Source organism: Priapulus caudatus, unplaced genomic scaffold, assembly GCF_000485595.1.
Source record: "Priapulus caudatus unplaced genomic scaffold, Priapulus_caudatus-5.0.1 Scaffold1325, whole genome shotgun sequence".
NCBI lineage: Eukaryota > Metazoa > Priapulida > Priapulimorpha > Priapulimorphida > Priapulidae > Priapulus > Priapulus caudatus.
This window is the reverse complement of record NW_014578386.1, coordinates 45,234-58,788: the sequence shown is the minus strand read 5'-3', so window position 1 is coordinate 58,788 and position 13,555 is coordinate 45,234. Positions and strand designations below refer to the sequence as shown.

At 45.2% G+C, this 13,555-nt stretch overlaps 1 protein-coding gene across 1 annotated transcript in view; it reads right to left on the bottom strand.

Moving 5' to 3' along the window:
• Window positions 1–4,409: 4,409 nt before the first annotated feature.
• The window catches only part of LOC106816240 (nephrocystin-4-like), a gene marked incomplete at its 5' end in the record, with an annotated part of 52,613 nt that continues 43,467 nt past the window's right edge, over window positions 4,410–13,555 (bottom strand). The window contains 2 exons of the mRNA XM_014820825.1: window positions 4,410–5,239; window positions 11,445–11,460. Coding sequence (XP_014676311.1) covers window positions 5,003–5,239; window positions 11,445–11,460 — 253 coding nt within the window. The remainder of the gene's footprint in view (window positions 5,240–11,444; window positions 11,461–13,555) is intronic.

Here is a 13,555-nt window from a genome sequence, read left to right as displayed (position 1 = left end):
CCACACACCCCCACTCACACCACACACACCACACACACACACCACCCCCAGCGACCACACATGGGCGACACACACACGAGTGCTAGTGCGCGGGCGCGCACACACACACACACACACGATCACACACCACAGGCTCGGCCACACCATGCCTGCCGCATCGTGGACCGTTGCCCGGTGAGCCGCTGGCCTGCGCGCTGTGTGGCGTGTGTTACCCAGCACTCGCTCACATAAAATCTATTGCGCGACGCATCCAGAATCTCGCTCGAATTAACTTTCTTTGCGTCGACGAGTCTGTCGCTGTGATGACGTCATCGGATTTAGTTGTTGGTGTGAACGTCATCGGACCGCCGTGGCGTGACGTGTGTCGACGAAATGAGTTTGCTTACGTTTGCCAATCAGGGGCGCATATAAACGCCCAGCTACTCAAACGATACGTGGCTTGGTACCGTTGATACATACAATACACACATGCGTACCAGGAGTTAAAATGACAATTTAATGTCATTAATTTGTCACAAATTTGTCCATATTAACTCCTGATAGCGGACGGTACATGCGTTCGTTATATCAGTCATTCAAATATTTCGCCAATGTTCACATGAAGCAAACATCGAGACCAAGCTGTCATTGTGGAAACAGAAATATGAGCGATGATGGTAATGACAGAAAAGAAAACCCTACGTGGTTAGTTCTTCCTCGCTGTGGCTGCGTGCTGTAACCCTACCTTAACGGCTTTTTCCCAATATTCCTCTTACGTGGGTTTTTTTCTTGTTGTTGTCAGACAACAGTGCAGATTCATGTCCATTTTAACATGCGACTGCGTATGCCGTTAAATTTAATTATAGCTTGTATCTATATAGCCTTGCAGATCAACCCCCACCCTCCCATGTCTTCCCTTCTCTGGCTGCCGAACACCCGCCCCTAACAGACCTTCCGTCGTCCGTCACTCATTATCGTAGCCGTTTTAAATTAATTGGGATGTATTACGGCAGGAAATTAATTAAGCGAACACTCGTTAGCGCGAAGTCCGTCGCGCGGGGTGACTATCGCCACAAACAGACATCCGTCGGAGCTTCTTCGTCGTCCTGCGGCGACCCGCCGACGCAAGAGACGTGACATATCAACAGCGCGTGCGTCATAGAATTCAAGATTCGAAGAATTACAAGATTCAATAAATTTATTTGTTGGCACAACGACGCCCATAAGTAAATTTATATACAGCAACACACATTGATTATAAATCCGTGAACAAAAAAAAACAAATACAATCAATTACTAAATTGGAGCACAGGGGACGGCGAAAAACCCGCAGGTCATCAAAGGTCATACACCACAGTGGCGACCGTCGCGTGATAGCGGCGTCGGAAATCGAGCCGGCGTCACGAAACCCGGAAGTCGGGCGCAACCGACGTTCCGTGTCCCGGCGTCTAGGTGCGACTAACGAGGTATCGGTTAATGGGTGGAAGATTACTTTCAATAAAGCAGCGTAGTTTGTATTACGTGGTGGGCTATAATTAACCTAGTAGGTGCGTGGATGAACCCGTGCGGTATTGGTGTAAGAGAAAGTGACAGAGAGGGGAGAGATAGCGCGAGCGTGCGAAGAAGACGGAGAAGAGATGGAGCATAGAAGAGAGAGAAGAGAGAGGAGAGAGAGAGAGAGAGAGAGAAAAAGAGAGAGAGAGAGAGAGAGAGATGGTTAGGAAGAAAGAGAGAGAGCAGAAAGAGAAGAGAGAGGCGAAGAGGAGAGAGAAAAAAGAACGAGAGAGAGAGAGAGAAGAGAGAGAAGAGAGAGAGAGAGAGAGAGAGAGAGAGAGAGAAAGAGAGAGGTAGAAGAAAGAGAGAGAGAGAGAGAGAGAGAGAGAGAGAGAGAGAGCAAGAAGAGAGAGAGAGGAAGAGAGAGAGAAGAGAAAGAGAGAGAGAGAGAGAGGTAGAAAGAAAGAAGAGAAGAGAGAAAGAGAGAGAGAGCGAGAAGAGGAAGAGAAAAAGAACGAGAGAGAGAGAAGAAGAGAGAGAGAGAGAGAAAGGGAGAAAGAGAAGAGAGAGAGAGAGAAAGAGAGACGAGAGAGAGCGAGAGAGAGGAGAGAAGAGAGAGAGAGAGAGAGAAGAGAAGAGAGGTAGAAAAGAAAGAGAGAGAGAAAAAGAGAGAGAGACGGCAGAGGAAAGAAGAAAAAAGAGAACGAGAGAGAGAGAGAAGAGAGAAGAGAGAGAGAGAGAGGAGAGAGAGAGAGAGAAGAGAGAGAGAGAGAGAGAGAGAGAGAGAAGAGACGGGAGGAGAGTAACGGAGCACAGAATGTTCATACAGCGGTAGTACGTAATCCACTACCATCTACATTATTTACTTGTCTGAAACTGCACTAAGTTTTTACATCTTAACACATGTGCCCTTCCAATCACGTTACGTCAATGCCATCTGCTCTTCATCAGGCAAATGCAAAGCTATAGCAAGACGTGGATATACTATAATATATATATATATATATAATATATATTATTTTCCCCTGAAGCTAGTAAAGTGAAAACCGTTAGTGCGCGTAATTATGCTCCAGTTGTCATTCTCAGATATTTTCTTGTTTCTCTGTGGCATGTCGGTGCATTTGGAAAACTTACGTTAAATATATATATATATATATATATTATATATAATATATATATCAGGAGTAGATAATAGGGATTTATTCTATTTATTTATTATCTACTATTATTATATTTTCTCACTTATTATCTTTTATCTTTCACTGATTATTATATATTAGTATATTATATTTAGTTTTTTAATTTAATATATATTTAAGTATTATATTTAAGTTATAATAATTTATTATATATTTAGTAAGTATAATTAGTTATATATATATTAAGTCATCACCACATATTCCATGTAACTGTTGCCTGTGGCTAGCATCTCACAGCCTCATAATCATCAGAATTAGCGGCAACTGGTCATTTTGCATAAATGAGGCCACCTACGACCGCAATTTCCCCCCCAGGTCAACAGGACCGCAAACATAACATAAGGCGAGTAAGATAATGTCGGTGAGACAGAGTGTCAGAATTTTATTAATGAAAAAGAAAATGAGAACGGCAACATGACAATGCGCCAGGAACGTTATTTACATTCGAATACGATGAATGGACGTTCACATACGACGCCGGCCGTTCATTGGTCGCCGCGCGCATGCTGGCGTTTATCGGCGGCGGCAGCGTCGTTATCAACAAATAAAGTCGATTAAATCGAAAAAAAATCGATCACGTTATGTGGACGGAAACGGTGGAAAAACAGTTATCTGAGGAGATTAAGGTGACGATAAATCAAGCAACCGTGGCGACACCATTGTGGCGGCAAGCCGCGCGAACGGCAGATTGCATGAAAATATAGCCGAGACGATTGGGAGCGCGCAAATTTCGTTCGACGCTTCTCTTCCTTCCGCGAAAAGGTTAAACAACCATATTGTCTGCGGCCCAAAGGCAATACATACATCACGGTCCATAATAAATCACTGCGAGCGACAGTAGACGGAACAAGCACGAAGCGGAAAACTTGACGCACATGTTGTGACACAGCGGCAGGGAGAACGTTCAGAAAAGAACGCACCGACAAGACGCAGAGCCACGTGACGCACATAGGACGCAATACCTATGCAATGCCGAATCCTAACAGTCGATACTCCACTGCTACTAGCCAGCACGCCTATATATGTATGCATTTCATGGAAACTTGTTAGCAGCTTGAGCAGAAGCACGCAGTTCCTAATGCCAGGAAATTGGAGAAGGGCAAGAAAGCGAGAGGAAGAGAGGGCGTGGAGAAGTATAAAGGAGAGAGAGAAAGAGAGAGAGAGAGAGAGAGAGACAGAGAGAGAGAGGAGAGAGAGAGAGAGGTAGAGAAGGGAGAGAGAGGTAGAGAAAGAAGAGAGAGGAAGAGAAGGCGAGGAGAGGTAGAGAGGGAAGAAAGAGGTTGAAAGGGGAGAGAGAGGTAGCGAGGGGAGAGAGAAGTAGAGAGAGGTAGCGAGGGGAGAGAGAAGTAGAGAGAGGCGAGAGAGATGTAGAGAGAGGAGAAAGGAGAGAGGAGAGAGGAGAGAGGATGCCACCGCTGCTACTGCTACTGATGCTTCTGCTACTGCTACTGCTGCTGCTGCTGCTACTGCTGCTGCTGCTACTGATGCTGCTGCTGCTGCTGCTGCTGCTGCTGCTGCTGCTGCTGCTACTGCTGCTGCTGTTGCTGCTACTGATGCTGCTGCTGTCATTAACGAGTTGCATCACAAGTTTGAATGCATCTGCGGAAATAAAATCGTTGACTTTCGACAAAAGCTGTCAGGATCATAATATCAAATCGTCCAGGTTTTTTGGAATTTTAACTAGTTGAGAAACAATCTTATCAGGTAAGAATTTGACGATACATTTAGTCCCGCTAGTACTTACTTTTAATGTAAAAAAATGGCAACAACATTTTTAAAAATATACACCAGAAAATTCGTGACGTAGTCAACTTAAACGGTCCACGTAAGGCACAGCATAGCTGTAAGTAGAGAGGGGCTGCTCCTCGGTACCATTATTACAGGTTCCGCTCAGTGGAAGTTACTGGAGGTGATTGTTGGTTCGGACACTCGATCGTCGCCACGGCAACGTGTGATCCCCTCGCCGGGTTCGGTTTGAGATTCGCGTTGAGTACTCTAGCTGCTCTTCTATTAGCTTATCTTTCTCTGTTCTTGAGTTGAGTCTAGTTGCATTGCACGAGTGTGGCAGTTACCACGGGTACTGTACGCTGACACTGGTACTACACCCACCCACGTAACAAGCACGATCACATGTCCCCCACGCATGCGCCACGCCGCCCCTCTTTTTGACAAATTTAGACGAGAGATGCACAGGTATTGCACGCTGACACCAGTACTACAGCCACCCAGGTAACATGACATATCCCCCCATGCACGCGCCACGCCGCCCCTCTTTTCCGCAAATTTAGGCGAGAGATGCTCATATCATCCGTCTGGAGCGCCCCCTGGTATCACGCGTAGGTGACGCGCACGCTGAACGTCTCCTCGTTGTTGTCGGCATCGTCGTTGACAAAGACGAGCACGTCGGCGCCCCCTGGTGATGGCGCGGGCAGGAAGTGCAGGCCGAGAGCGCGCGTCTCTCCAGCCGTGAGCTCGAAGCGTGTCTCACGGAACTGTAGCAGGTCACTGCGGCTCGTCAGCAGGTGAAACGCACGCCGCTCCGCGTACGGGTTCGTGTAGGCGATCTTCTGCACAGGTGAAAAAAACACAGGTGCATTCGATTCAATAACAAGGTAAGACCACAGGTGAAAAAAACACAGGTGCATTCGATTAAATAACAAGGTAAGACCACAGGTGAAAAAAAACAGGTGCATTCGATTAAATAACAAGGTAAGACCACAGGTGAAAAAAACAGGTGCATTCGATTAATTACCCAGGTAACACAATCATACATACGCGCATTACAGCCAGGTAATGTCAGAAATGCATGGAATTGCAGAATGTCGCTGTAGCAACACAGGTGTATTCAATTAATTAACTGCGTAAAGTAGGTACATAGTTGTGCTAGATTAATCAGGTAATATACAAACAGAGGTAAGACAGGTGCAAAGGTGTGTTCGATTCATTAGCCAGACAACATGGGTACACGCGTGTAAAGTTACCAAGGTAAGGTAGGTAGACAGGCGTGTGCTAGCCAGGTAAAATAGCATAAGATATAACATAACGGCAAGAATCGAAGCTGTAAACATTCCCACTTAAACGATGCAAACAAACAGCAACGATGACAAACAATCGCCCTGAGTGATATAACTATATCACATTTGAATATTCTTGCTAGGTTGGTCAAGCCAGACAGAGTGACTGACCCCAAAAGCATCAAGACCCCAAGACACTTCGTTACCGAGCAGTGCTTTCAGAACGTTTTCGTCACACACTGATTGGCTGGGCTGAGTGCGTCTGAGGGCTTGAGTTGTCTGCCAATCGCTTCAGGCAAGCAGGTTGATTTCATTCACTCGCTGACCCCATGCTCGTCCTTCTTACTTGTGCCCGCGATTCGCACTTTATATCTTTCCTTGGTGTCGCATCCTTACTTGTTTGTTCCCCTCCTTAGCTTTGTCTTGCGTTTCCCCCTCCTTATTGTCCTCTGGCGTTTCCCTCCATTAGCTTGTCTTGGTTTCCTCCCTTACTCTCTCTGGTTTCTCTCCTTGACTTGTCTTCGGTTTCCCTCCTTTACATTGTCTAGTCTTCCTTCTTCACTTTTGTCTTGGTTTCCCTCCTTAGCTATCTCTCTTGGTTTCTCTTCCTTACATTGTGCTTATGGTATTCCCTCCTTACTTGTCTTGGTTTTCCTCCTTACTTGTCTTCTGGTTCCCTCCTTATACTTGGTCTCTCGGTTTTTCCCTCTTACTTACGTCTTGTTCCCCTCCTTACTTGTCTGGTTTCCTCCTTACTTGTCTGTTTCTTTCTCTCCTTACTTGTCCTTGGTTTCCCTCCTTACTTGTCTTGGTTTCCCTCCTTACTTGTCTTGGTTTCCCTCCCTTGTCTTGGTTTCCCTCCTTACTTGTCTTGGTTTCCCTCCTTACTTGTCTTGGTTTCCCTCCTTACTTGTCTTGGTTTCCCTGCCTTACTCTTGTCTTGGTTTCAGCTTCTTACTTGTCTCGGTTTCCCTCCTTACCTTGTCTTGTCTTCGCCTCCATTACTTGGTCTTGGTTTCCCTTACTTGTAAGCTTGTCTTGGTTTCCCCTCCTTACTTGTCTTGGTTTCCCTCCTTACATTTGTCTTGTTGCGACCTCCTTATTTTGTCTTGGTTTCCCCTCCTTAACTGTCCTGTTTCCCATCCATTACTTGTCTCTTGTTCGGGCCTCCTTATCTTGTCTTGGTCTTCCCTCAACTTACTTGTCTTGTTTCCCTCCTTACTATGTCTTGTTTCCCTCCTTACTTTGTCTTGGTTTGCCATCCCCTTACATTGTCCCTTGGTTTCCCGCTCCATTACATATATTACATCAGGCGCTCTTCCGCTCCTGTACTTTGTCTTTGGTTTCCGCTCCTTACTTGTCTTGTTTGCCCTCCTTACTTTTTCTTGGTTTCCTTCCTTACTTGTCGTTGGTTTCCCTCCTTCAAACTTGTCATTGGTTCCCTCCTTCTACTTGTCTTGGTTTCCCTCCTTACTCTTCTTGGGTTTCCTCCTTACGTTGTCTTGGGTTTCCCTCCCTTTAACTTGTCTTGCTTTCCTCCTGTACTTGTCCTTGGCTTTCCCTCCCTTAACTGTGTTCTTGGTTCCCATCCTGTACTGCTTTTTTTCAATTTATGTTTCTTACCTCACTTACTTGTTTCTGGCGTTTCCTCACCTTACTTGTCTTGGTTCGCGCTCTTAACTTGTCTGGGTTTCCCTCCTATACTGTCTTTGGTTTTCCCATTCCTTACTTGTCTGGTTTCGCCTCCTTACTTGTCTGGTTTCGCTCTTTAACCTCTGTCTTGGTTTCCCTCCTTAACTTGGTCCATTGTCGTCTTCACCTCCATCTACTGTCTTGGTTTCCGCTCCTTACTTGTCTTGTTTTCCTCCTTACCTTTGTCTGGGTTCCTCCTTACTGTGCTCTTGGCTTTCCTTCCTTAACTTGTCTTCGAGGTTTCCCTCCTTACTTGTCTGGGCTTTTCCCTCCTTACTGTCTTGGTTTCCCACCAATTTACTGTCTGGTTCCCTCCTCTACCTGTCCTTGGTTTCCCTCCTACCTCTGTCTGGGTTTTCCCATCCTTAACTTGTCTTCGGTTTCCCACCTTACTTGTCTTTCGGTTTCCCCATCCTTGACTTGTCTGGGCTTTCCTCCTTACTTGTCTTGGTTTAAGCCCCACCTTACATGCTCTTGGTTTCGCCTCCCTTACTTGTCTTGGTTTTCCCCACTTAACCTTGTCTTGGTTTCGGCCTCGCTTACTTGTCTTGTTTTCCTCCTTACTTGTCTTGGTCTCCCACCTTACTTGTCCTTGGTTTCCCTCGCTTAACTTGTTCTTGGGTTTCGCCTCCTCATTGGTTTCCCCTCCTTGACTTGTCTTGGTTTCCCTCCTTACTTGTCTTGGTTTCCCTCTCTACTTGTCTTGGTTTCCCTCTTTACTTGTCTTGGTTTCCCTTCGCTTACTTGTCTTGGTTTCCCAACCCTTACTTGTCTTGGTTTAACGCCTGCCTATTGTCTGGGTTCCTCGCTTACTTGTCTTGGTTCGCCACCTTAACTCTGTCCTGGTTTCCTTCCTTTCACTTGTACTTGGTTTCGCCTCCTTACTTTCTTAAGCTTCCCTCCTTTACTTGGGTCGTTGGTTTCGCCTCTCTACTTGTCTTGGTTTCCCTTCTTACTGTGTCTTATGGTTTCCGCTCCTTACCTTGTCTGGGTTTACCCTCCTCTAGCTCTGTCTTGGTTTCCCTCCTTAACTTGTCTTCGGTTTCCCTCCTTTACTTGTCTTGGTTTGGCCTTACTTTCTACTTGTGTCTTGGTGCCCTCCGTCTACTTGTCTTGGTTTCTTCCTTACTTGTACTTGGTTTCCGCCTCTTTAACTTGTCTGTTTCCCTTACTTACTATTTCTTGGTGTCCCTCCTTACTACTGTCTTTGGTTTCCTTCCTTACTTGTTTGGTTTTCCTCCTTACTTTGTCTGGTTCCTTCTCGCTTACCTTGTCTTCGGTTCGCCTCGCTTACTTGTCTTGGTTTCCCATGCCCTTACCTTTCTTTGTTTCGCCTCCTTACTTATGTCTTGTTTCCCCTCCTTACTTGTCTTGGTTTCCCTTCCTATACTTGTCTTGAGTTTCCCTCCTTACTTTGTCTATGGTTTCCCTCCTTTACTTGTTCCTTGGTTTTCACTCCTTGTCTTGGTTCCCTCCTTACCTTGTCTTGGTTTCGCCCTCCTTAACTTGTCCTTGGTTTCCCCTCCTTCCTTGTCTTGGTTTCCCCACTCCTTACTTGTCCTGGGTTTCCCTCCTTACTGTGTCTTGGTTTCACCTCCTTACTTTGGTGCTTGGTTTCCCTCCATTACTGTCTTGGTTTCCCTCCTTACTTGTCTTGGTTTCCCCCTCCTCTACTTGTCTTGGTCTCCCCCCTCCGTTACTTGTCTTGGTACTACGTCCTCGTGTACTTGTATTGGTTGCCTCTTTACTTGTCATCGAGTTTTCCCTCCTTACTTGTTCTTGGTTTCCCTCACTTAACTTGTCTTGGTTTCCCCCTTACTTTGTCTTGGTTTCCCTCCTCAACTTGTCTGGTTCCCTCTCTTACGTTGTCTCTCGGTTTCTCTCCTTACTCTGTCTTGGGTTTTCACTCGCGTTACTGTCTTGGTTTCCTTCGCTTACTTGCTTAGGTTTTTTCTCACTTAACTTGTCTGGTTTGCCTGCCCTTAATATTGTTCTTGGGTTTCCCTCACTTACTTGTCTTCGGTTTCCCACTCCCTGCTCTTGGTTTCCCTCCTTACTTTGTCTTGTTTTCCCTCCTCTTGTTTCCCTCCATCTACGCTGTCTTGTTTCCTTCGCTTACTTGTCATTGGTTTCCCCTTTACTTTGTTCTTGGTTTCCCTCCTTACTTGTCTGGTTTCCCTCCCTTACTTGTCATGGGTTTCCCTCCTTAACTTGGTCTTGGTTTCCCTCCCTTAACTATGTCTTGGTCCTTCCTCCCTTTACTTGTCTTGCGTTTCCTCCCTTACTTTGTCTTGTTCCCGCTCCTTACTTTGGTCTTGGTTTCCCTCCTTACTTGTCCTTGGTTATCCCTCCTTTACTCTGTTCTTTGGTTCTCCTCCTAACTCTTGTCCTTGGTTTTCCGCTCCTTACTTGGTCTTGGTTTCCCTCTTACTTGTCTTGGTTTCCCTCCTTACTTGTCTTGGTTTCCCTCCTTACTTGTCTTGGGTTTTTCCCTCCTTACCTCTGTCTTGGTTTCCGCCTCCTTAACTTGTCTTGGTTTCCCTCCGTTGACTTGTCTTGTGCGTTTCGGCCTCCTTACTTGTCTTGGTTTCCCTCCTTACTTTGTCTTAGTTTCCCCTCCTTACTTGTCTTGGTTTCCCTCCCATTAACTTGTCTTGGTTTCCCTCCTTACTTGTCTTGGTTTCAACTCCTTGTCTTGTTTCCGCCTCCTTACTTGTCTTGGTCCACTCGCTTAAAAACTTGTCTGGCTTTTTCCTCCCTGTACTTGTCTTGTGTTTCCCTTCCTTACCTTGTCTTCGGTTTCCACTCCCTTACTTGTCTTAGCTTCCCTCCTTACTTGTCGTTGGTTTCGCGCTCCTCTAAACCCTCTGTCTTGGTTTTTCCCTCGGCTTATTGTTTGTGTTTCCCTCCTTACTTGTCTTGGTTTCTCCTCGCTTACTTGTCTTGGGTTTCCCTCCTTAACTTGTCTTGGTTTTCCCTCCTGTACTTGTGCTTGGTTTTCCCTCCTTACTTGGTCCTTGGTTTCCCTCCTTACTTGTCTGGTTCCCTCTTACTTGTCTTGTTCCCGATCCTTACTTTGTCTTGGTTTCCCTCCTTACTTGTCTTCGTTACCCCCCCCCCCCCCCCCCCCGCCCCCCCCCGCTCGCCTCCTTACTTATCTTGGTTTCACTCCTTGATCTTGGTTCCCTCTCCCTCTTTTGGTTCGCCTCACATTACTGTCCTGAGGTTTCCCTCCTTACTTAGTCTTTTCGTTTTCCCTCTTTACTTGTCTTGGTGTTCCTGCCCTTAGTTGTCTGGTTCTCCCTGTTCTTACTTGCAATTACTCTTTGGTTTATCTCCTTACATTTACTCTCCTTGTCTTATCGGTTTCCCTCCTTACTGTCTTGGTTTCCCTCCTTACTTGTCTTGGTTTCCCTCCTTACTTGTCTTGGTTTCCTTACCTTTACTGTGTCTTTGGTCTTCCCTCCTTACTTGTTTTCGACGAGTTTCGCCTCTTTCGACAGTGTCTTGGCTTTCCCCTCCTTATTGTCTCTGGACTTTCCCTCTACTTGTCTTGGTTTCCCTCCTTAAACTGTGTCTTGGTATTCCCTTCTCCTTACTTGTCTTGGTTTCCCCTTTACTTGTCTTGGTTTCCCTCCTTACTTGTCTTGGTTTCCCTCCTTACTTGTCTTGGTTTCCCTCTTTACTTGTATTGGTTTCCCTCTTTACTTGTCTTAGTTTCCCTCCTTACTTGTCTTGGTTTCCCTCCTTACTTGTCTTGGTTTCCCTCCTTACTTGTCTTGGTTTTGCCCTCCTTACTTGTCTTGGTTCCCTCCTTACTTGTCTTGGTTTCCCCTCCTTACTTGTCTTGGTTTCCCTCCTTACTTGTCTTGGTTTCCCTCCTTACTTGTCTTGGTTTCCCTCCTTACTTGTCTTGGTTTCCCTCCTTACTTGTCTTGGTTTCCCTCCTTACTTGTCTTGGTTTCCCTCCTTACTTGTCTTGGTTTCCCTCCTTACTTGTCTTGGTTTCCTTTCTTACTTGCCTTGGTTTCCCTCCTTAATTGTGCTAGTTGCACTTCTTACTTACCCTGGTGTCCTGAAAACTAGACAATATATACGATATATTACGATATTACAATATATCGATGTCAACGGCAATAACTGCTGTCTCTGCCTTGCTTGGTATACCTTTACGGCTTTCCTGTAAATTTCATCTTGCACTTTAAAAAATAAGTAGCCTCGATAAGCCTGCGAAAAGAATATTTCCCCCACCCCCCCCAAACTTGTTGTAGTGCCTTGAAGTGCCTGTTTAAACCAAATGAAACGCCTGCCCTGCCCCATAACACGTCAAAATTCGACCACTCGCACTCTCTCTTTGCTCCCTCACTCTGCTCTTGTCTCTTCTCCTTTTCTTCTTTTCTTCTTCTGACAAACCTTCTTCCTCTTCGTCTTCTTCTTCTTTTTCTTCTTCTTCTTCTTCTCTTCTCTTCTTCTGACAAACATTCTTCTTCTGCTTCTTCTTTTTTTTGCTTTTTCTTGTCTCTGCTTCGAACAAATCTTCTTCTCATTCTTCTTTTTCTTCTTCGTCGTCTCATCTTTTGTGTGGTTTTTCTTGTCCTCTGCTTCGAGGAACCTTCTTCTCATTCTTCTTCTTCTTCGTTTTTTTTTGGTCTTTTTTTTGTCTGCTTGCCGGCTTCGGAACGAAACCTTCTCTTCTCATTCATCAATCTTCGGTCTTCGTTTTGTTTTGTTGCTTTTCTCTGTCTTTGCTTGCGGACTGAGACCTTCCTTCTTTCTCTTCTGTTTTTGCTTTTTTGTCCTCTGCGTATGACGAAGCTTCGCTCGCGTTTACAGTTTGCTGTCAACGTCGTGGACGTGGAGCTTCATCAGCTGCGGTATGCGGTCCGTGGCTCGTCTGTCTGTCCGCGACCACCGCGTCCATCATCCAAAGGTGTTCGAGCTAACCAGCTTCCCTGTAGGTGGAGGACACGGCTCAACAAGGTATATACGCAGAGAGGCTTCTTTTCACGCAATCAATCAATCAATCAATCGCTCACTGAGGGCTTGTATTTCTTGTGATGTCTCGTCATGTTCGCGGTTCCTGTTTGATGTTCCTGTGGATGTTCATCTTCTTGTTGCATGCGTGTCGTTCCCGTTGATCACCTGTGTGTATATGTGATCTGCTATCGTCGTAAAAGGGTAAGTTAATTCGTAGGTTCTCACGCTGTGGAGGTGAGTTTAATCACGTCCCTTTTGGTTACCTGTGAAGGTGAAGCAGATTCGTGGCTTCTCTCACGCTGTTAAGAGCGGGTGTATCGTGATCTCCTGTCGTCTAGGGAAGGTAGTTTAATTCGTAGTTGTCTCACTGTGAAGGTGAGTTTAATTGTCCTTTCGTTACTGTGGCAATAGGAGGGACTCACAGCTTCTTCTTCGGTTGAAATGGAGTTAATCATGTTGGTCTCCTCTACCGTGGAAGGAGGATTTGATTATTTCCTTCGCAGCGCTGTGGCATGGGATTGGTTCGTGACTACTTCTTTCACTCAGTGGATTACAAATAATTCATCGCTTTTTACACCTGTGGCCGTGATATTTATATGTGGGTTAATCTTCCAAAAATTTGTATTGATACATCACACCGTGTGGCCGTAAAATAGATTGAATAGGTTTCCGCCTCTGCGCTGCGGCGTTCGGACTTAATTCTGTCCCTTATCTCACGCAGGAATTGATTCACGGTTTGTCTGACCTTTATCGTGGAGTGGGTGATCAGATTTCCTGGGGCGTTTTCACGAAGCGTGATTAACTTTAATTATGATTAAATTCACCTTAAATCATAATTAATACATAATTAATGCATATATTAATCCTTGTAATTATGATTAGTTAATTCAACTTAAAAATTCTGTTTGTCCGGAAGCGATTAATTAGCAATTTAACTAATCCACATATAATTGAGCCGACTTAAGCATGAATTAGCACTGATAATTCAAGAATGTTGGAGCAACGCCAAATAGTAATCTTGCAAACATCGGTACATGGACAAGGAATAATTGTTGCAATTATAACGTATAATACTAAATTTAGTGACAGCTAATACTTAGAATAATTTAATATTTCCTTGGAGAAAAATTGAAGTAAAATTTCCCAATTGTAAAATCTGGCAGTGTAACTTTAATATACTAGTACTACATAACATACTAC